This window comes from Octopus bimaculoides, chromosome 22 (assembly GCF_046866305.1).
Source record: "Octopus bimaculoides isolate indiv1 chromosome 22, ASM4686630v1, whole genome shotgun sequence".
NCBI classification, from domain to species: domain Eukaryota; kingdom Metazoa; phylum Mollusca; class Cephalopoda; order Octopoda; family Octopodidae; genus Octopus; species Octopus bimaculoides.
Genome location: NC_142949.1, coordinates 17153775 through 17174757, shown reverse-complemented (window position 1 = coordinate 17174757; position 20983 = coordinate 17153775). Strand labels below are relative to the sequence as shown.

The 20983-nt window shown below is 41.2% G+C and overlaps 1 protein-coding gene, 1 long non-coding RNA gene and 1 other non-coding gene across 4 annotated transcripts in view; 2 read left to right on the top strand and 1 right to left on the bottom strand.

Moving 5' to 3' along the window:
- LOC106874360 (oxaloacetate tautomerase fahd2, mitochondrial) overlaps window positions 1–20732 on the bottom strand; it is a 144165-nt gene extending 123433 nt beyond the window's left edge. The window contains exon 1 of the mRNA XM_089339793.1: window positions 20131–20732. Coding sequence (XP_089195919.1) covers window positions 20131–20309 — 179 coding nt within the window. The 5' untranslated portion in view covers window positions 20310–20732. The remainder of the gene's footprint in view (window positions 1–20130) is intronic.
- Window positions 4221–6892, top strand: LOC149131404 (uncharacterized). Of its 2 annotated transcripts, none has more exons than XR_016237931.1 (3): window positions 4221–4911; window positions 5035–5093; window positions 6486–6892. It is a non-coding gene; the product is annotated as an uncharacterized LOC149131404 (long non-coding RNA). The 2 variants fall into 2 exon arrangements; XR_016237930.1 differs by lacking the exon at window positions 6486–6892 and adding an exon at window positions 5215–5949.
- LOC149131403 (U6 spliceosomal RNA) lies at window positions 7997–8103 on the top strand. The gene has a single exon (XR_016238029.1). It is a non-coding gene; the product is annotated as a U6 spliceosomal RNA (small nuclear RNA).
- Window positions 20733–20983: the final 251 nt, after the last annotated feature.

Below are 20983 nucleotides of genomic sequence, written 5' to 3'. Positions count from 1 at the left end.
TATTTACTAACACAGGTTTACCACTAGTATTAGCATGTAGTCTACTATTAAAATGTACTTTATTATTTAATGTAATGCTCGCATTACTTAAATAAATGGAGTAGCATGAAACGTGCGTACTGCAGTCATCTTTAAAATCCATGTTGCTTATTTTGATTTTTTGATCACCTTGCTTTTAGAATGGTTTTTGGATAATACCATACTATATTCTGGTGCCTAAACATAAGTACCATATTCAATTTTGAATCTAAATCTAAATCTTTTATATATATATATAGATTATTATTTGTATTCATATAAGCATATCCACTATTCTTAATATATATATAAGCACTATTCAAGCGTGATTGTTGCCAGGGCCGCTGGACTGGCTCCTGTGTACGTGGCATGTAAAAAGCACCATTTGAGTGTGGCTGATGCCAGTATCATCTAACTGGCCCTCATGCTGGTAGCATGTAAAAGCACCCACTATACTCTTGGAGTGCTTGGCATTAGGAAGGACATCCAGCTGTAGAAACTTTGCCAGATCAGATTGGATACTGGTGCAGCCTTCTGGTTCGCCAGCCCTCAGTCAAACCATCCAACCCATACCAGCACGGGAAGCGGACATTAAACGATGATGATGATGATGATGATGATATATATATATATATATATATATATATATATATATATATATATATATATATATATATATATATATATACGTGTGTGTGTGTGTGAATTCTGTATAGTTTCCAACAAACCAATTTCACCCATATGATATTGGTCAAATAGGGATTACTGTGTATAGTAAAGAACATTTATTTAAAGAACATTGAGATTGAACTCACAACCACATAACCCCACAAACACTCCTATATCTATTGTCATCCTCTAAACTCCAGTAAATCAATGAGATCCAAATCTATAATGAACATCTCATTGACAAACAGATGTTAAAAAGAAAGAAACACATTACTGTTACCCTCTCTGTGTTCTACTTATTTAAAGTCAATGTTTGCTTGATACAGTCCACTTAACTTGACACTACTTCTCTCAGCATGTCCTACTTAGTTAACAATCAATCTATTCTCACCTCTCAATTCTTCTAAACTCCTACTCCCACATGTTCCACACTGCTAAACCAGTGTATTTCATACATAAACCATCTTTTCTTCAAATATAGGAACTTTTCAGCACACACCACCCCCTTATACACACACACACATACAGGTGTTTGTATTTGCAAGTTGGAGAAGAACAATCAATATCAATGACTTTTGCAGGTTCTCTAGGAAGAAGAAGGAAGCTATATAGAGAGACCTTGTTGCAAGGATTACTAACCCCATTAGTATCACTAAAGGCATCCAGAGCAACACAGAAGGGCTTAACCAAATTATGGATAAATTCTACATTCCCATAAATAGGAACAGCCTTTCTCATGAGCTTTCAAACAGTTTCTATTTCTCCAGAAAATTTCCCTGGCAGGCCTTTAATGAACCCATAGCAGTAGTAGAAGGTTTTTATCTAAGATGCCGTGAAATGTGAATAAACCAAAAACCACACAGGTGCAAAGAGAACTTGCTAACCCAACAGCCAAATCAACATCCATTCAGGAACAGGTGAGATCCTGACAAAACGCTACATGACAAACTCTTTCCACAGACCAACACAAACCCCTCCACTTGGGCAAAGTCCCTCAGAAAGCAAACAGAAACAAAAGGTCCTGGGTTAAAGTGTATTTGGTGCTGTTTTTGAATAGTTGCTCTTCGAAGTCACATACTTCATGGAAAAGAAAAAGGGCAGGTTTTTTTTTCTTTCTTTTTGAACTCTTCCAGTGTTTCACTTCACCCTACTCCCACCCACTACCAAAACATTTTCCTTTCCTTTGTGGTATGGGACTTCGAGCATTAGCTATTTCAAATGTTCCTACTTTGAACTACTTCATACACTTAATTGTTTTATCTACCATGGTACTGTCAACTCGGATAGCTGGTCCCTCTGTTGGGTTGACATTCGGCAGACTCTCTTTCTCCCGTTCATCCTCTTTATTAAGCAGCCTTTCATAGTGGCGTGTCCAAACCTCTCTCTTTGTAGCCTCGTTTAGTGCAAGTGAGCCATCATCCAAGCGGACACATTTCTCACCAACGATATCACGATTCTCTCTCACACAGTCTTGCAACACAAAATACTTCAAGTCTTTGGTCCCCACGGCGCAGAACAATGGCAATTTTTTTCTTATCTGCTTCCCCTCTGGCTAAGTAAACCTGTCTCCTAGCTTCCCTTCTGGCAGTCTGATACCATTCCCTGCTACCTCCATTCTTACAGTCCTTCCAAGCCTGTTTCTTTTTGTCTAATAGCCCTGTCAACCACATTGTTCCACCACTACGTTACTTTGGGTCGAGAGGGGACTTTGCACTAGCCACAGATCTGGTCGGTGGCTCTCAGCAGGTTGTCCCGTAGAAATCTCCAATTGTCTTCCATGTTGTGTGATGCTATATCCCCTTCTATTTCGTCAAATGCTTCGAGTAAGACATTTCTGAATCTCTGTCCATTTGCAGGATCTTTAAGCTTCCAAACCCTTCTCCTCTAAGCTGGTCTACTTCTGGGCATCCATTTCGCCTTGATCCTGAAGTTGCTAACTACTAATCTGTGTTGACGGGTACATTCTTCGCCTGGGAAGGCTTTGGCATTTATAAGCAATCCTCTTTCCCTATTTCTGGCGAGGATGTAGTCGATTTGGCTAGTGTGTCTACCGGAACGGTAGGTGACTAGGTGACAGGCAGGTTTCCTGAAGTTGGTATTGCAAATCATAAGATCGTTTGCATCACAGAACTCCAGCAGTCTGGTTCCCTCCTCATTGTGGGAACCGAAGCCATAGCCTCCATGTACGCCATGGAAGCCCCCCTGCATGTTGTCCAACATGACCATTGAAATCACCAGCCACAAAGAGAAGGTTCCTGTCATTCGTCAATGAGGTAGTTTGCAGGAGGGTGTCGTAGAATTGATCTTTCTACCCATCCGGTAGCCCCTGTTGAGAGGCATAGGCCGAGATGACGGTAGCTAACCTATGATGAAGCACTAGTCTAATCTTAAGTATTCTGTCACATATTCTGACTACCTCGATTACCTTATCAACCCATTTCTCTGCTAGAAGTATTCCTACGCCCCCGACCCCATCAGTGTTTCCTGCCCAGAAAATCTTGTACCTGTGTTCTTTGCCTGTGAGGAACCTCGCGGAACCTCCCCTCCACCTTACTTCTTGGATGCAGCACAAATCTACGCGTCTCCATTCAAGCATCTCAACAATCTCACCAGACCTACCTTTCAGTGTGCCGACGTTGAGAGTGCCAATTCTGACGGTGTGGAAGGTGTGGGCCTGTGAAACTCTGGGGTGGGGGAAAGCAGTGTCGTGTACCTGAAAAGAAAGCTTGCATTTGGCAGAATTCATAAACAAAGCAATGCCTACAACCTGCATACACTACACCATCTTTATGCGCTGAAAGATCGATAAAACCCAGGGTAGGGAAGGGGATGGTATAAGGCCCCTAGGAGTGTTCGCGGGAGACAACCAAGAATGACAGAGGGTAAGAACTTCCGGTGTCGGTGGAGGGTGTGGGACGGTTATACCGCGAGCCAGTAAGTTTAAAGGGAGAGCCACTTCTGCACTTTTATACTATGGTAGACAAATTTAGACAGATTTAGAGAGACTGAGTTACAGGAACGATAAACTTGAATAAAGGAAAGAAAAAGTAAATAAGTGAAGCGTGGCGATTTAAAGGAATGCGTGAATTCAAGACAAACAGGGAACGGGCGATGTTTACATGGAAAAGAAATAAATAGATAATAAAGAACGGGCGGGGGGGGGTTATGATCAACGCTGAGATAGGAGTACATGAAAAGGTTGAAACTTCTCAGCTGTTCATATCCTGGATTTCGTATTCTGTCAGCAGAAGAGATTCGAAGTCGATTTGGAGAAAGTGGGACATTGAACTGGTTTATATAGAGTTAGGGTCGGGTAGTAATCGAAGAGAGAGAGGGGAGACAGAGAGAGAGAGAGAATGAGGCACAGAGAGAGAGAGAATGAGGCACAGAGAGAGGGGGAGAGAGACAGAGAGAGAATGACAAGCAGTAAATACATCACGAGGGAAATATATATATATATATATATATATATATATATATATATATTATATATATTAAAAGGCAAGTTGTCTGTCTGTCTGTGTGTTGTGTGAACCATTTTTACTCTTACAATTTTCAACCAAATTTGACATGAGTGCTCTCTTTGACTTAGGATGCTTTTTCTTATTAATTTTTCCTCGAAATTCCATGCCCCCAATATAAATAGACTACTCTCAATTCGCCTAGGATTTGGCTTGAGCTAGCGAAAAAATGTGATACACGCCCAGCTGGAAAAATCAATACTTTATTTTGTCAGCAGTATTCATTTTCAAGTTACGATTTACCTGTTTTCACATGAGCACTCTTTTTCATATAATTATTCCAACTTACATTAGCTAATTCAAAACTCTTACCCAAAATTAAAAATCCTTAATTCGGTTTGTTTGATTAACATTTTTGCCAACTACATTTTACTATTTTTTGGGTGCTACACATTCACTGCTTTTTCCTTAGGACTTTTTCTATTGTGTAAACTGATAATTTTCCACCATACCTCAACGCAAAAGATCCAATACAGGGTGGCAAACAAATACTGCAAAGAAAAGTAAACTGCAGCACAACGCACAGATCGATTTACAAGAGATGCTTCCTCAACTGCTGCTGCACGAGCTGCAGAGACTGCAGCACAACACACAGATCAACTTACAAGAGATGTTGCAGCAACTGCTGCTGTGCATGCTACAGAGACTACAGAAGAAAGACAACAACGGATGTTGCTCTATGCAGCAAGCAGGAAAACATCAGGTAACTATACTCTTGCCGCCTTATTTATTTCATTAGCGTAATCTTCACAGCATGCTCTCCGTTAAGTACCCCCAATAGTGAGGTAGGCAACAGATACTACACTTTTCATCTTTTTTTCCACAGGCCACAAGTCAAAGTTTTTGTTCAGATAATGTTGTATGTGCAACCCAGCGAAACAGCAGGTAAACATATTATTTCTCTTTATGTCATATCTTTAGGTTCAACCTGTCCATCTGCTAAACAGTACATATCAGCAATTATGTGGTAAAGAAAATAAACTCAGTTACTGCCACTTTTTTACAGATCAACCTATTGTCCCAATGGAAAACAAAGACAACGGCGTGGGCGTATGACTCTGCATGTTCACTATTGCACTAAATAAATCAAACAATGCAGGGAGCATCTGCCATTATGATTTCTTTCATTCAGCTCAGAGGTGCATCGGTGACTGGTCTAATAACCAAAGAGGTATACTTAACAAACAGCCCCGGGCAATGCCGGGTACAATTGCTAGTATGTATAAAATAACGAAAATATTTTGACACAAATGAAAATTAAATGTTGTAGTGAAACTAACGGTTTTTGTGTGTTCTTGAATGGCTTCCAAATATCTTCCACGCTGCAATTGTTTATATATATATATATATGAAAAAAATGAATAGAAATGAACATCAAATTATTAAAGTGGAAATATTATCAGAAAAACCATTTCTATTCATTTTTTCATATATATAATACTGTGCCAAGGACTTTCTATTTCTTAGTCTACTGTGTGTGTGTGTGTGTGTGTGTGTGTGTGTGTGTGTGTGTGTGTGTGTGTGTGTGTGTGTGTGTGTGTGTGTGTGTGTGTGTGTGTGTGTGTGTGTGCGTGCGTGCGTGCGTGCGTGCGCGCGCGTGCGTGCGTGCGTGCGTGCGTGCGTGTGCGTGCGTGCGTGTAAAGAGTAAAGATCCCCTTCGGCCATGAAACCTAGAAAAGTTACATTCTGAGGTACAAGTCATGGTAAGGTCGTTTATAGAAGACCTGTAGTCGCCCATACATACCAGCCGGTACTCTCTCCATGGCACCGATGTTGTCTAAAGGAAAGGCAAAGGCTGATACAGCTTGGCACCAGTGACGTCACAACTCACTTCTACAGCTAAGTGAACTGGAGCAACATGAAATAAAGTGTCTTGCTCAAGAACACAACACACAGCTTGGTCCAGGAATTGAACTCAGTACCTCGTGATTGTGAGCCCGACGCTCTAACCACTGAGCCATGTGTATAGTAGGCATCCGTCAGTCTCGAGAGATCATGGATCTGCCACCAAAGAAATCGTGTCAGCTGCTGATCTGTTGTGGCTATCAAGGCTCACATGGGAGTGGCAGTCATGCATGCAGCATTTGAAGGAGCTCTCAGCTGGCGCTATTGGCATTTCCCTCCCTCCAATGGGCTTTACTTTTGTGGCGAGTTCCTCTTTTTCTTTCCCTCGCTTCATTCCCGTTTCACAGTAATTGTCTCCAACGTGGGCGATCATTTGCGACCTCCTCCCATCTCTGGACGCCCAGATCAATCAATTTCTTATCTCCCTTGCAGACTTCCTTGAAACGAATATAAGGTCGTCCTTGTGTTCTTGTGCCGGTAGTCGATTCCCCAGATCTTTTGGCATCCTCCAGTCCGACATGTGATATACATGACCGAACCAACGCAGACGATGAAGCTGGAGCAGGGTGAGTATGCTGGCGGTGGGGGCGGTATCTTGGTGCAGTTGACGACTTCGATGTTGATGATGAGGTCAGTCCGCTTGATATCCAAGATGCGTCTCAAACTACGAAGGTGGAAGACATTGAGAGGCTGCTCCTGTCTGGAGTAGAGACGTCACGTCTCACTACCGTAAAATAGTGTACTAAGGACACATGCCTTATAGATAGACAGACAGACAAATAGATGTGTGTGTGTGTGTGTTTGAGCCCGATATATGTGTGTGTGCGCGCGCGTGTGTGTTAGAGACCCACGCTCTAACCACCCTTGTGTATGTGTATATATATATATATGTATATATATATATATATATATATATATATATATATATATATATATATATATATATATGCGAATAAGAATAAATACAAAAAAAGGGGTTTTTTGTATGATTGTGTATAGAGGAATATATTATTTTGTTTAAAAGAGTTCCAACACTGTCTGTTTTTTTACGTTTTATTTATATTCCTGCAAAACCAATGTGGGATATAGAATATGGAATATACAATATATAATATAATATACAATATATAATATAAAATAAAAATGGATGGTACTATGAAATAAAGTATTGAATGTCTTATTGAATATATGGAATATGTCTTATTGAATAGATGAAATATTGAGTGTTCAATATAAAGGATTAAATATATAAATATATAAAGGCATATATATATATATATATACATTATTTTGTTTAAAAGAGTTCCAACACTGTCTGTTTTTTATGTTTTATTTATATTCCTGCAGAACCAATGTGGGGTATAGAATATGGAATATACAATATATAATATAATATACAATATATAATATATAATATAAAATAAAATAAAATAAAAATGGATGGCACCATGAAATAAAGTATTGAATGTAGATGAAATATTGAGTGTTCAATATAAAGGATCAAAGTCTGTCATACCGGCCATGACGAAGGGAAATAGCCCTGAAACTCGAGTCGCCTTTATATATTTATATTTATATTTATATATTTGATCCTTTATATTAAACACTCAATATTTCATCTACATTCAATACTTTATTTCATGGTGCCATCCATTTTAATTTTATTTTATCTTATATTATATATTATATATTGTATATTATATTATATATTGTATATTCCATATTCTATACCCCACATTGGTTCTGCAGGAATATAAATAAAACATAAAAAACAGACAGTGTTGGAGCTCTTTTAAACAAAATAATATATTCCTCTATACACAATCATACAAAAAACCCCACCTTTTTTGTATTTATTTTTACTCGCATATATATATATATATATATATATATATATATATATATATATACACACATATACATCTACACATACATATACATATGTACTAGCTACGGCTGTACATATTCTAAAATTGGAACGATACAGAGAAGATTAGCATGGCCCCTGTGCAAGGATGACACGCAAATTCGTGAAGCGTTCCATGTTTTTTCAGAAAGTGGAGGCGCAATGGCCCAGTGGTTAGGGCAGCGGACTCGCAGTCATAGGATCCCGGTTTCGATTCCCAGACCGGGCGTTGTGAGTGTTTATTGAGCGAAAACACCTAAAGCACCACGAGGCTCCGGCAGGGGATGGTGGTGAACCCTGCTGTACTCTTTCACCACAACTTTCTCTCAGTCTTACTTCCTATTTCTTTTGTGCCTGTAATTCAAAGAGTCAGCCTTGTCACACTGTGTCACGCTGAATATACCCGAGAACTACGTTAAGGGTACACGTGTCTGTGGAGTGCTCAGCCACTTGCACGTTAATTTCACGAGCAAGCTGTTCTGTTGATCGGATCAACTGGAATCCTCGAGGTCGTAAGCGACGGAGTGCCAACATATATATATATATATACTAAAACTCAAAGTTAGTCTGTCTGATTTCCTGCCCTTTGATTAAGATGATAAATATTACAAATAAAATAGTCATTTCCCCCTTTAAGAAAAGAAAGTCAAGTTTAAGATGTCGATTTGCGGCGACACTTCAAAGAGTCATCGTAGCTACAACCGTCCTTTTTCCTTACTTTCTGCTTTCTTCCGTTGATCATTTATACAACTTTCAGAACCCCTATATTTTTTCAATCAAGGGTACTTTTTTTCTTAAAGGGGAAAATTACTATTTTATCTAAAATAAAATATTGATCTTTATCATCTTAACCCTAACCCTAACCAAAAGGCAGAAAAACAGACAGAGAAGCTATCTCTTTATAGACGAAGATCAGTTGCAATGGGAGGAGTTGAATCTCATAAGACTGGAAAAACAATCAACAAGTGGGTTGTACCTTATAACAGTGCTCAGCAACTGGTATTCCATGGCACACTGGTGTAATCTGAATATCCTTTTTTCGATATACATTTAGTTATATCTTTAGTTCAGGTGTGTTGCCAAATTTTGCCTTATAATGAAGCTCTTTTATGGACATCCGTCACTGTAATATTAAAATCGTTGCCTAAGTGAGGTCGGATCTTTTTTAAAACGGGGGCCACATTTTTCATTAACGAAACACTTTGAATGTGTCATATAAAACATCTTTTTCTCTTAGTCTTCTTAAAAAAAAAGAAATCCATAAATTATTCCATGTTAAAGTTGTCGTATTTCTGTAATTTCAACCAATCACTGATGTCCATTCAGCCGATATACATTAAGCGCCGACTACATAAACAAATGATTCTGAAACAATTAACCCTAACCCTAACCCTAACCCTAGGGTTAGGGTTAGGGTTAGGGTTAGAGTTAGGGTTAGGGTTAGGGTTAAAGCAAATTTAAAATGAAAAAAGCAAATAAAACGAAGAATCGTTTGTTTATGTAGTCGGCACTTAATGTATATCGGCTGAATGGACGTCAGTGATTGGTTGAAATTATCGAAATAAGACAATTTTTTACATGAAATAAATTCGAATACAAAAATATTTTTCTGTTCTATAACACAAAATAGATAAGTATACGAAGTTTGAAAGTCTTTCGGTACCAAAAACACTACGTAAAACATTAATGAAAAATGTGGCCCCCGTTTTAAAAAAGATCCGTGAGGTCAGTTAAGTACGCCATCAAGTACACACTGAAAGTTGTTCAAGTAAACAATGATAACGAAATTAGTCAATATCTAATCGGTAGGTATATTGAACCATTCGAAACTGTTACAGCCATTTTAGGATTTTCAATTCATGAAAGAACACCTGCAATAGTGAGACTACAAGTTCATTTATCAGATGAACGAAAAATATTGCGCAGAAATAATGTGGATATATATGGCTGTCAATAAACGACGTATGAGAACAACATTGACGAAATTCTTTTCATTGCGTATCAGTGATGACTTTACAAAAACATTCCTTTATGCTGGAAGTACCCATGAGTTTCACTTGGAACAATAGTAAGAAATAATGGCAAAGAAGAAAGCGAAGAAAAAAGTTGAAGGCCATTTGAACGTTTTCAAAGAAGAAACACTTGGTCATGTTTATATTGTCACACCAAAGGTAGAACTGTATTATTTAAGAATTTTATTCCATCAAATATGAAATAGTACTTTTTTCCTTTGCTTTGACATTTTCAACTTGGAGTGGTTGTGACCCAGCGGGTCACGGGTACATATAATATACATACACAAATGCGTGCGTACATACATACATACATACATACCGAAACAGCTCTTACCACAGTCTGTCATCCTAGTCTTCAAACAGATCCCTCACAATCAACTATCGCCCAATCTCACCCCTCCCCATATCATTAAAATATTTGAAAGGATGGTAAGATCAAGGATAGCTAGCTTCCTGGAGAGCCACAATCTCCTAAATTCAAATCAGCATGGCTTTCGCTGCGGCAGGGACTAACACAGCTCTTACACCGCATCGATGATATCCTTCGAACACATATATGTCATATATCTTGACTTCAGTAAAGCGTTCGACAGAGTTGACCATAATATCCTACTGACAAATTTGTCAAATGTTGGAATCCGTGGAAAACTACTACACTGGCTTGAGTATTTCCTGGAGAACAGAACACATGTTGTGATCGGTTGAATCCACTCGAGCCCAACAAAAGTCACCAATGGTTTACCTCAGGGGACTGTCTTGGACCCGCTTCTCTTTATAGTCTATATAAACGACCTTTCCAGCGTCATTTATAACAGCAAAGTGAAAATATTCGCTGATGACTCTAAGCTCCAGAAAATTACCAATGAAGAAGACCGAAATGAGCTCCAGTCTAATCTACATGCTGTGAGTCAATGGGCAGACAAAAACAAAAGGCGACTAAACGAGGGGAAAATTGAACTGATGCATTTTGGGAAAAAAACTATGCTAAAACAACCATATTCTCTTCTTCCAGAGGAATCACTCACAGCATCTAATATCAGAGGCCAAGAAGTAACTGTTGACAACAATCTCAGCCGGAATGCCCACATCAACAATAGCTCGTAAGATGAACAACAGAATATATATATATATATATATATATATATATATATATATATATATATATATATATACATATACACACACACACACACACACAGTAACACCTCACTTTACGAGAACCCACTTTACGAAACCGCGGGTTTTATGCGTTATATTTTTCAGCTCACTTTTGTATGGTGAACTGGAAGTTTTTAAGCACATAATCCAAATTTTGAACGAAATGCTAAAGTTTCTACCATGACAAATACTTATGCGTGTTACTAAGAAATTTAGAGATCGAGAAAAAGCTTCTTCTAAGCAAACAACTCCAAGCTTGTTTTTTTATGTTAAAAAGAATCTACAAGTTCGTCTACGAGTGCTTGTGAATCGGCGATCCCATCTACAAATGATGGTGTGTGCGAGTCTAGTGCGAGTGAAAGTGATTCAGAAAATAATTTTAATAACGATCTTGACGTTCTTTCTTACATAAAATATTCCTTACATTCTACTGTTTATTTATTTATTTACGAGTATTATAAATTTTATAGGTAAAATATTTTTCTGAGAACGAATTACATTGTTACTATGGGAAAATATTACTCTGCTTTACGCGTTCCGTTCATTCAAAATGGATGCAACTCGTGGGACGAAGTAATAAAGAACGACCTCGGACGAGATGACAAAAGACCGAGATACCTTACACTTTGCTGTACTCAAAAAGACCCGTACACCACAGCAGAAGTGTTAAGGCCACTCCCACTGGAGAAGAGGATTGACCTGTAGTAGTCCTGAGCCAGTGTCACATAAAAAGCACTCGTGACAGTGTTAGGTTAAAACACCCAGCACACACCGTAAAATGGCTTGTGCGTGCGTACGTGTGTGCTTGCATATTTGGATGTGTAGGAGCAGGATTGGCTGTGTATTTAAATTTGTCCTTATTCGTCCCCTCTTTGTAATGCCTTTATGGCAAGTATTTATGAAATTTGCTTCCCTCTGTCGTTGACGGACGTGTTTTTGGTGAGTAGAACGTTTTGTTGTTGTTATTGTTGAAATTACTGCTAACGTGTTGAAGATTTTCGAATTGTCGAAAATTGTTAAATTTTGAACTGTTGACATTATTTGTGCTTTTCCCCGGTGACGGGAGAAAGGAATTGTCTATGTTAAGCCATTTTGGCAGCATTGCGTGCTAAAAATCGAACATTTTAAAGCCATTTTCGGCTTATCGTTGCCCCCCCCCCGCCCCCAGTGGGGGTGGGATCTGAACTGTTATTTGTTTTTGAACTGGTATCCTCGTTAAGAGGAAGTAAGACAATATAGGTGTCCCGCCTTTAATGTGTTCTGTGCTGTGGAAGAAATCGAACTTCAGCCGTTGTAGGCTTATTACTTGAACTATATTCCTCATTAAGAGGAGGGGGGAAAAAACAGATTATAAGTTTCCCGTTTTAGACAAAGTGAGCGTATTACAGGCTCTATTACTACTACACACCTCACACCCCAGCGGGTAGGTTTTGAACTGCTATCCTCTTTAAGAGGAAAAAAAAAAAACATAGGTTTCCCGAAAAAATTTTGCATGTAAGAATTAATTTCGACCGAATATGTCGGTCGAAATAATTCATCATGCGAAACTGCAGGATGAGCCAGCAAAAAAGTTTTCGGCAGTAGCCGCTCTATCACGTAAAAACGTGATGTTAGAAACGGAGAAGCTCTCCGAACTTTTTGAAAGAACGAAAGAAGAGGGTGGGGATATAAAGATCTCACCCTCCCCTGGTGTTAAAAACATGAAGAGAAGGACAGTCGTTGGATCTTTTTGGTTTGACGGGCAACATTTGTTTTCTTAACGAAACACTTTCAAACTTGGGATACTGGTAGAATGTGTCATATAAAACAACTTTTTCTCTTAACCTTCTTAACAAAAAATTGTACATCGCAAGTTATTTCATGTTAAAGTTGTCGTATTTCTGTAATTTCAACCAATCACTGACGTCTATTCAGCTGAATACAGTTAGTGCTCTTTTGTAAACAATAATTTTTTGCCGGTGATAAAAATGTTATTCCCTGTTGACATATTTTATCTGGTTTTTTGGTTTGTTTTCTTTTGAAGCAGACAAAATTACAGAAAAATCGTAATTTATACGCATATATTGTTTATATAATAAATTATGCTGTGCGTATCTGTGTTTGTAACAATTTTTCGCTAGTACTCAGTAACACATTTTCTAAATGATGGTAGAGTTTGATTTGAAGAAGATTTGGCTGCTATTATGCTTGAATTACACTATTCTACTTGTTTCAGTTGATTGAATAATAGCTAATAAGGGGAAAAAGCCATCAAAATACTTGAATATTGCCTGCACTTGTTATTGGAACTGGCAGAATTATTAATGCACCTCCACCAAGTGCTTCATTTCCTAGAAATAGCAGCCAAATCTTCTTCAAATCAAACTAGAGTTCGGGTTTTAGAGTTAGGGTTAGTTTTAAGGTTACGGTTAGGGTTATGATTATTTTTGCCATAACCTCACTCATAACCCTAACCCTAACCCCAACCCTAACTCTAAAACCCGAACCCTAACCCTAAACTAGAGTTTGATTTGAAGAAGATTTGGCTGCTATTTCTAGGAAATGACGCACTTGGTGGAGGTGCATTAATAATTCTGCCAGCTCCAATAACAAGTGCAGGCAATATTCAAGTATTTTAATGGCTTTTTCCCCTTTGTTTACGAACAGTCTAGTTAATCGGAAATGTCAGAACTAACAGGGATTAATACCATATACACCGCCACAACAGTAACTGTATTCAACTGAATAGACGTCAGTGATTGGTTGAAATTATCGAAATAAGACAATTTTTAACATGAAATAACTTCGAATACAATTTTTTTTATCTGTTCTATAACACAAAATATACAAGTATACGAAGTTTGAAAGTGTTTCGGTACCAAAAACACTACATAAAACATAAATGAAAAATGTTGCCCGTCAAACTAAAAAGATCGCAGTCGTTTACAAAACGTACTGTCCTTCATCGAAGAAATTCAAGCACTTCGAAACGTGCGAAATAGAAAAATGCCTGGCCCCTATATGGAAAGACATAAAATACATAGCGAGGGGTCGGGCATATGGAACAATAGAGGCCAGATTTGAGACGGCTGAAAAAGCCCAAGAGCACTCAGTGAGTCCTCTGAAAACGAAAGAGGTGGTGCCGCACCCAACCTACATGGGAAGGGGAACAGCACGCGTTAAAGTGAATGACGTACCACCAGAAATTGAGGCAAGTGAGGTGATGGCCACCCTGTTGTATAACAGGACGGACAAAATTACCTTCCTCCAAATCACCCGCACTACCCTACAAAATTGGCATGGGCAGAGCATCTCCGCTATTATTCAGGAAGATATCGAAATGCTTCCAGAGAGAGTGCTCTTGGGTGAGGATATTGCCCTCAGAATCCAGGTAGAGGGCAAGAAGCCCACATGTTTTGAATGTGGAAAAAAAGGCCACATTCGCGTAGAATGTGAGATTTGGAAGAAAAGAATAAGTGCGCAGACACCAATCCTTTCAACTGCTAAAAAAAGACCCCAAACGCGCACACAAATTATCCCCCACAGAAACAAATACTCCCAGCCCTCTATCTGTGGCACCCGCTCCCAAACAAGACGCCCCAAAGCCCCAGACCACGCATACACCAGCCCCGACAGAAACAAATGCACCCACCCACTCTGAAGTAATAACTCCCCCGGAAGACACCATGGAGGTGACTGAGGCGGGGTTCACGACACCCCCCCCCCCAAAAAAAAAGAGAACGTACGCACTTTCCCCATCTATATCCCCCCCCCCTCAAAAAAAGAAGAAAAAAGATCCCCATAGTCCCAAAATTGAAAATAAAAGTCGGAACAAAAACCCTGGTAAAATTTGATACCAGGGATAAACACATCACAGACATCCTCAAGGAACACCACTCCGTAGAACTGTTGCAACAGCCCGAAGGCAAGGAAGAGAGGTGTGCATGGATAAGCGAAAAAATGTTTAAGGAAATGAAGGATAGGCATCCGAAAGCCATCCAGAGTATTCCGGACCTTCCGCGGTATTTGAAGGAGCAGGAGGAAAGGGCTGCCTCACACGTGGTGGGGTCAGCCCCAACATCACCAACAAAAGGAAAAGTCAAAGAGTAAGTAGAACCCTTGCTTTTCTTTTGTTTTTAATGACTACACTTAACCTTGGGTGCTTGAATGTACGTGGTCTTAGCTCGAAGTGGAAGCAAGCTTGTTTCCTCGACGACCTCAGATCACACGACATGCATGTGATGGTTGCTACAGAGACCAAGCTGGACGGTCTACAAGCCTTCTCGCCCCTCCTGAATGACTACGAGAAGATCATGTCTCCTAGCCGGACCGGAGGACGAGGGGTGTAGTAATACTGGTTCGAAAAGGCTTGGCTCTGCAGACAAGTGCAGTCTATGTAGACCCAGAAGCTGGGCTGGTCGTCCTTGATGTGACATACAGCAGTAAGGCCTTCGGGTTGATCGGGATCTATGCACCTTGTGCTAGAGGATTTCAAACTGATTTTTATCGGCGCCTAGAGAACTTTCTCGTGACATCGAAAACATTAGTAGTGTTAGGAGACTATAACGCTATAGTTGATGCGCACATCGATAGCGTTGGCTCGATCCATAGGAAAGTAAACTCACGCCTCGTAGATCTGCTTAAGCGTTTTCAGCTGGCAGATCGTTACAGACTTGACCATCCGAACGTCCCAGAGTGGACCTGGATGAGCGGCGACGGAAGGTTCAAGTCTTACTTAGATAGAATAGTAATAAGAATTGGAGATAAGGCTAGTTTTAGCTGTCCACAACTCGTCCATGTAGCTTACACTGACCATAGAATGGTCAAGTGTACACTGGATGTAGATAGTACAGTTAAGAGAGGAACCGGCTACTGGAAGCTGAACAAGTCTATTTTGACTTGCGAGGCATACCGCAGCCGGATTAAGGGGTTAGTACAGAGGGCGTTAACCGGCGCTGTGGTTAACAACCGATGGTGGTTCGCCCTCAAGAGAGCCATTCGTTTTGAGTCTATTAGGTTTAGCCGTCAGCTAAGACTAGATAAGGCCAGAATAGAAGGGCAACTAGTTAAGTACCTAAAGGAGGTGTTGAGGTTGGGCTCCGCATCTCACATTTTGGCAGTGAGAACGGCCTTGGACCGTCACCTCAAAGCCAAACACGAGGGGTGGAGAGTTCGGGCTAAAGTTCGCGCATTGGGCCGTGAGGGAATTAACGTTGCCGGATGGGCCCGTATGGTAGAAACCCAGCGTGGCAATGATGCCACAATTAGGTCTCTTGTCGATGATAATGGGCGTTCGGTCGATGGACGGGACGAGATGTGCGATGCGCTTCACAAGCACTTTGTCGAGTTGTTCGGGAGTGGCGGGGCGCTGGATCATGGTGAGGCCCTTAGAGACTTCCTTTCTGGCAGCCCGCGTCTCTCTGCACGAGAAGCTGAGTGCTGTGAGGGGCCAATCACGACCGAGGAGGTGATCGACGTACTGGACGAATGCCCCGGGGAGAAGTCGCCTGGTCTCGATGGTCTGCCTTACGAATTCTACAAAAGTATGCCAGACTTGTTCGGGCACCTGCTGGCCAGCGTCTCCGCCAATTGGCAGCAGAACGGGAGAATTCCCAAGTCTGCGAGCCGAGGGGTGGTGACGTTGATCAGCAAGGACCCGAGCAAGGGGGACGAAATAGGGAACATCAGGCTCATAATTCTGCTGAACACAGAGTTAAAGATTTTGGCCAAGGTGCTAGCGAATAGGTTGGCGCGGGTCGTGGACAAACTTGTCGGGGAAGCGCAAACGTGCGCTATCCCGGGCAGAACGATCCACGACAATCTCCACCTTATACGCTACTCCTTAGAGAGGATGGAAAAACTTTCTGGCGCAGGAGGGTGGCACTGGTACATTTAGACCAGTCTAAGGCTTTCGATAGGGTCAACCATCGGTACTTGGGAAGGCTGGCCTGGGCCCGACCTTCCGCGGTTGGATTGCTTCGTTGTACAGCGACATCGAGTCTGTCGTAAAAGTGAACGGTTTCCTTTCGAAGCCGTTCGGGATCGAGTGCTCAGTGCGGCAGGGGTTTCCCCTGTCTCCGCTTTTGTATGTGTTGGCCCTCGAGCCATTGCTGCGGAAGTTGGAGGCGATAGGGGGCGCACCGCATGATCTATGGTGTGGAAGAGGAGCTACGGCGTATGCGGATGACATCACCATCAGCGTGACGGATGAGGGCCAGTTTCCAGTGGTGGAAGAGGCTATCAAAAGTTACGAGGTGGTAGCAGGAGCAAAAGTTAACAAGGACAAGTCGATCGGTTTGCAACTAGGCACCTGGAGGGGCAAGCCAATACCGTCCAATAACGTCGTGGGGTGTTGGACGGAAGGTCCTGTTAAGCTGCTTGGAGACTGGTTCGGGCCAGGCCTCTAGATAGCGAAAAATTGGAGCGAGGTGACCAGCAGGGTGACTGCTCTATCCCAGACCTGGTCTGGGCGAGCGTTATCCTTGCTAGGAAAGGCGGAGGTGGTGCAGATGCTTATAGCATTGGCTATCACCTACCGTCTGACCGTGGTGCCTTGCCTCGATTTGTGGTTGAACAAGTTGGAAAGAATCCTTTTCCGCTTTTTGTGGAAGGGAGGAAAGCCACTCGTGAAGCGCTCTGTCTGCTGCCAGAAACCGCTAAAGGGTGGGCTAGGGATACCTTGACTGAGGATGCGAAAATTCGCGTTAAGGTTGAGGCACCTTTGGCTTTACCTGGATGGAGAGCAGGTGTGGTCACCGCATGTCCAGTTCTACCTTCCGCAATTAACGTCCTTAACGGACGTTTGTAATTGGATCAAGCAGAGACCTAAGCTGGGGGACTGGCAATTGGAATGCCGACAGGCACTTCAGCTACTCTCTCGGACGGGCAATGCCGGCAACAGGAGTTCCACCGCGGATTTTTATAGCGGGTTAGTGGGATTTAGGCCCGAAGACGCCTTGGAGGAGACCCTGGGCTACGATGATAATCAGTTGACCAACCTGTTCAGGAGAACTTTCGGGCCGGGGTATCTGGACAATTACCAGAAATCCCTGGCCTGGCAGTGCTCTCGTGCGGCGTTACCTGTTCGTGATAAACTGTCAAGGCACGGAAGTGCCGTATCGCCGACATGTCTGAGGTGCGGGCAGGACAGGGAAACCGTCTTGCACGCATTCGTGGAATGTCCGGAATTAACGAAACTGATAGTTTTCGCAGAACAACTGTTGTCATCGATGAGAAGAGTACAGCTATCAGCTGAATCTATCATCGAGATTGTGCCGCCTCCTTCCCTCAACAGGGAGAGGAAGGCTTGCTTTTCCTGCGTAGTAGCAATACTGAAAGAAACAGTATGGAAGACGCGTGTAAGAGGCATAGTGACGGATACCTTTGTATCTGGCCAGGGGTTAGTTAACTTTTTTTGTTACCACCTCAGTAGTAAGATCAGGCTGGAGAAAAGGTATCTGTCACGAGACAGATTCATGAGAAGATGGAAACCTGTGGCGAGGAAGCTGGGAGTGTTTGCCACCAGGTACGTGGGAGCCAAAAACAAGCGAAAGAAAAAGCAAGGGGTCTACCCTGATGGTCGGATACCTATCCTTGAGCAATACTTCAATCAAACATTGTAAATAATTTTTATTGTGTATTTAAAATTGTAAATATTTAATCGATACAGCTTCTTCACCCCTTTTATGTTTGTCTGTCCTTATTCGTCCCCTCTTTGTAATGCCTTTATGGCAAATATTTATGAAATAAAGAAGTTTGCTTCCCAGCCACATCGTTCCGGGTTCAGTTCCATGATGTGGAACCATGGGCAAGTGTCTTCTATAGCATCGTGCCGACCAAAGCCTTGTGAGTGGATCTGGTAGAAGGAAACAGAAAGAACCCCATCGTATATATATATACATACATACATATACTATATACATACATATATACAATCTATGTTTAAGTGTTTGTGTTAGTCCCTGCTTGATAACTGGTGTTGTTTTGTTTAAGTCCCTGTAAATAAGCTGTTAGGCATAAGAGATCGATAGAATAAGTACCAGGCATTTTAAAATTAAGCCTTTCACCACAGTGCCCCAGCATGACCGTGTTCCAATGACTGAAACCAAAAATAGAAGACAATGTGTGCGTGTGTGTGTGTGTGTGTGTGTGTGTGTGGATGGATGTATAGACGCAGGTGTCACTGTGTTGCCCCTCGGTCAAGCAAAAGGGATTTGGTAGACGGAAACTGAAAGAAGCTCGTGTGTGTATGTGTGTTCCATCACCGCTTGATTGCAGGTATTGATATATTTAAAAGCGTAAAGAACCCTTTCGGTTGCACCTAGAAAGTTCCACTCCGAGGTACAAGTCCGGGCAAGATTATTTTATGGAAGACCAGCAGTCGCCCATGTATACAACCTCGCCTGTCCTTGCCACCGATGTTATCCAAGGGAAAAGCAAAGACTGATATACATCTTGGTACCAGTGACGTCGCAACTCATTTCTACAGATGAGTGAACTGGAGCAACGTGATATAAAGTGTCTTGCTCAAGAGCACGACACACAGCCCGGTCCGGGAATCGATCTCACTACATTATGATTGGGAGCCCGACGCTCTAACCACTGAGACATACGCCTTCACTGACGTGTTTACGTACACGTAACTTAGTGTTTCGGCAAAAGAAGGCGACAGAATAAGTACTAGGCTGAGGGTTGGGAAATTGGGGGAAATCGATTCGTTCGACTAAAATTCTTTTAGGCGGTGCCCCAGCATGACCGTAGTCTAATGAGTGAAACAAGTAAAAGATATATATATATAACACATGTCCGCCCAATTTCTACAAATAAATGCATTCACTTTATACAAATGAACAAAAGCACGACAGAACAACTAGAAACCCACAACACCCCACAACCAAGATCGTATTGTTTTTTGACACAGCTCTCAAAAAGGTAAGATTAATAAAGTCATCCATTGAATAAATTAAAATTTTTAATATTAATAACTAAAAAAAATAATAATAATAATTTCAAGACTTACCTTAATGTTTTAATTAAGTTGTTGTGGTTATCGTTAAGAAATGTTCTCATGTCCATCGGAATGGACGGATCGGCTAAATTTAAATCGACAATTACATGTTTACCATTGAGCACCGTTTCAACACCAAGTACTTTCTTTTTATTACCATTGCATCTTCTTTCAAACTGTAAAAACTTCATAGTTGCAGATGTGACAGAGGAGAAGAGAGAAAAGAGGAGAGATCCGTGTCTGTCGCTGTCACTTGAAATAACAATAATCAGAACGACGACTGCGACGACGATGACGATGCCGAAACGTTATCGCTGTTGTTGTTGGGTTTTTTTTTTGGGGGGGGGGGGAGGTAGTAGTGCTGCTGCCGCTGCTGGTAATGAAACTGGGAAACACTGCTAACGATGTTAATGATGGTAACGAGGACACTAGTATCACTACTTTAATTGCTAGAAATAACAGCCCAGTCTAGCTTGTTTTACAACATAGCACATTGACCCGTCACAATAGTTTTATACCGTTTCACATTAAATAAGTATGTGTGTTTGTTTATTACATACGGAGCGAGGTGTTCGGTTTGTGTGTGGATATGTACTAGACAATCGTGTGTTCGTGTGGGGGTGGGGTGGATATCGACTTTGTAAATGTGAAACTGCTATAATCTCTGACCTCAATACTACTACTACTACTACTACTACTACTAACATCCGACGAGAGCGCAAACAACAACACTGCTCTTACCACCACCTCATCCACCACCATCATCATTCTTATTACTACGACTACTAACATTACTGCTACTACTACTACTGCGGCTAAATCCCCCTTTACCACTAAAAACAATACAACTTTTACTACTACCACC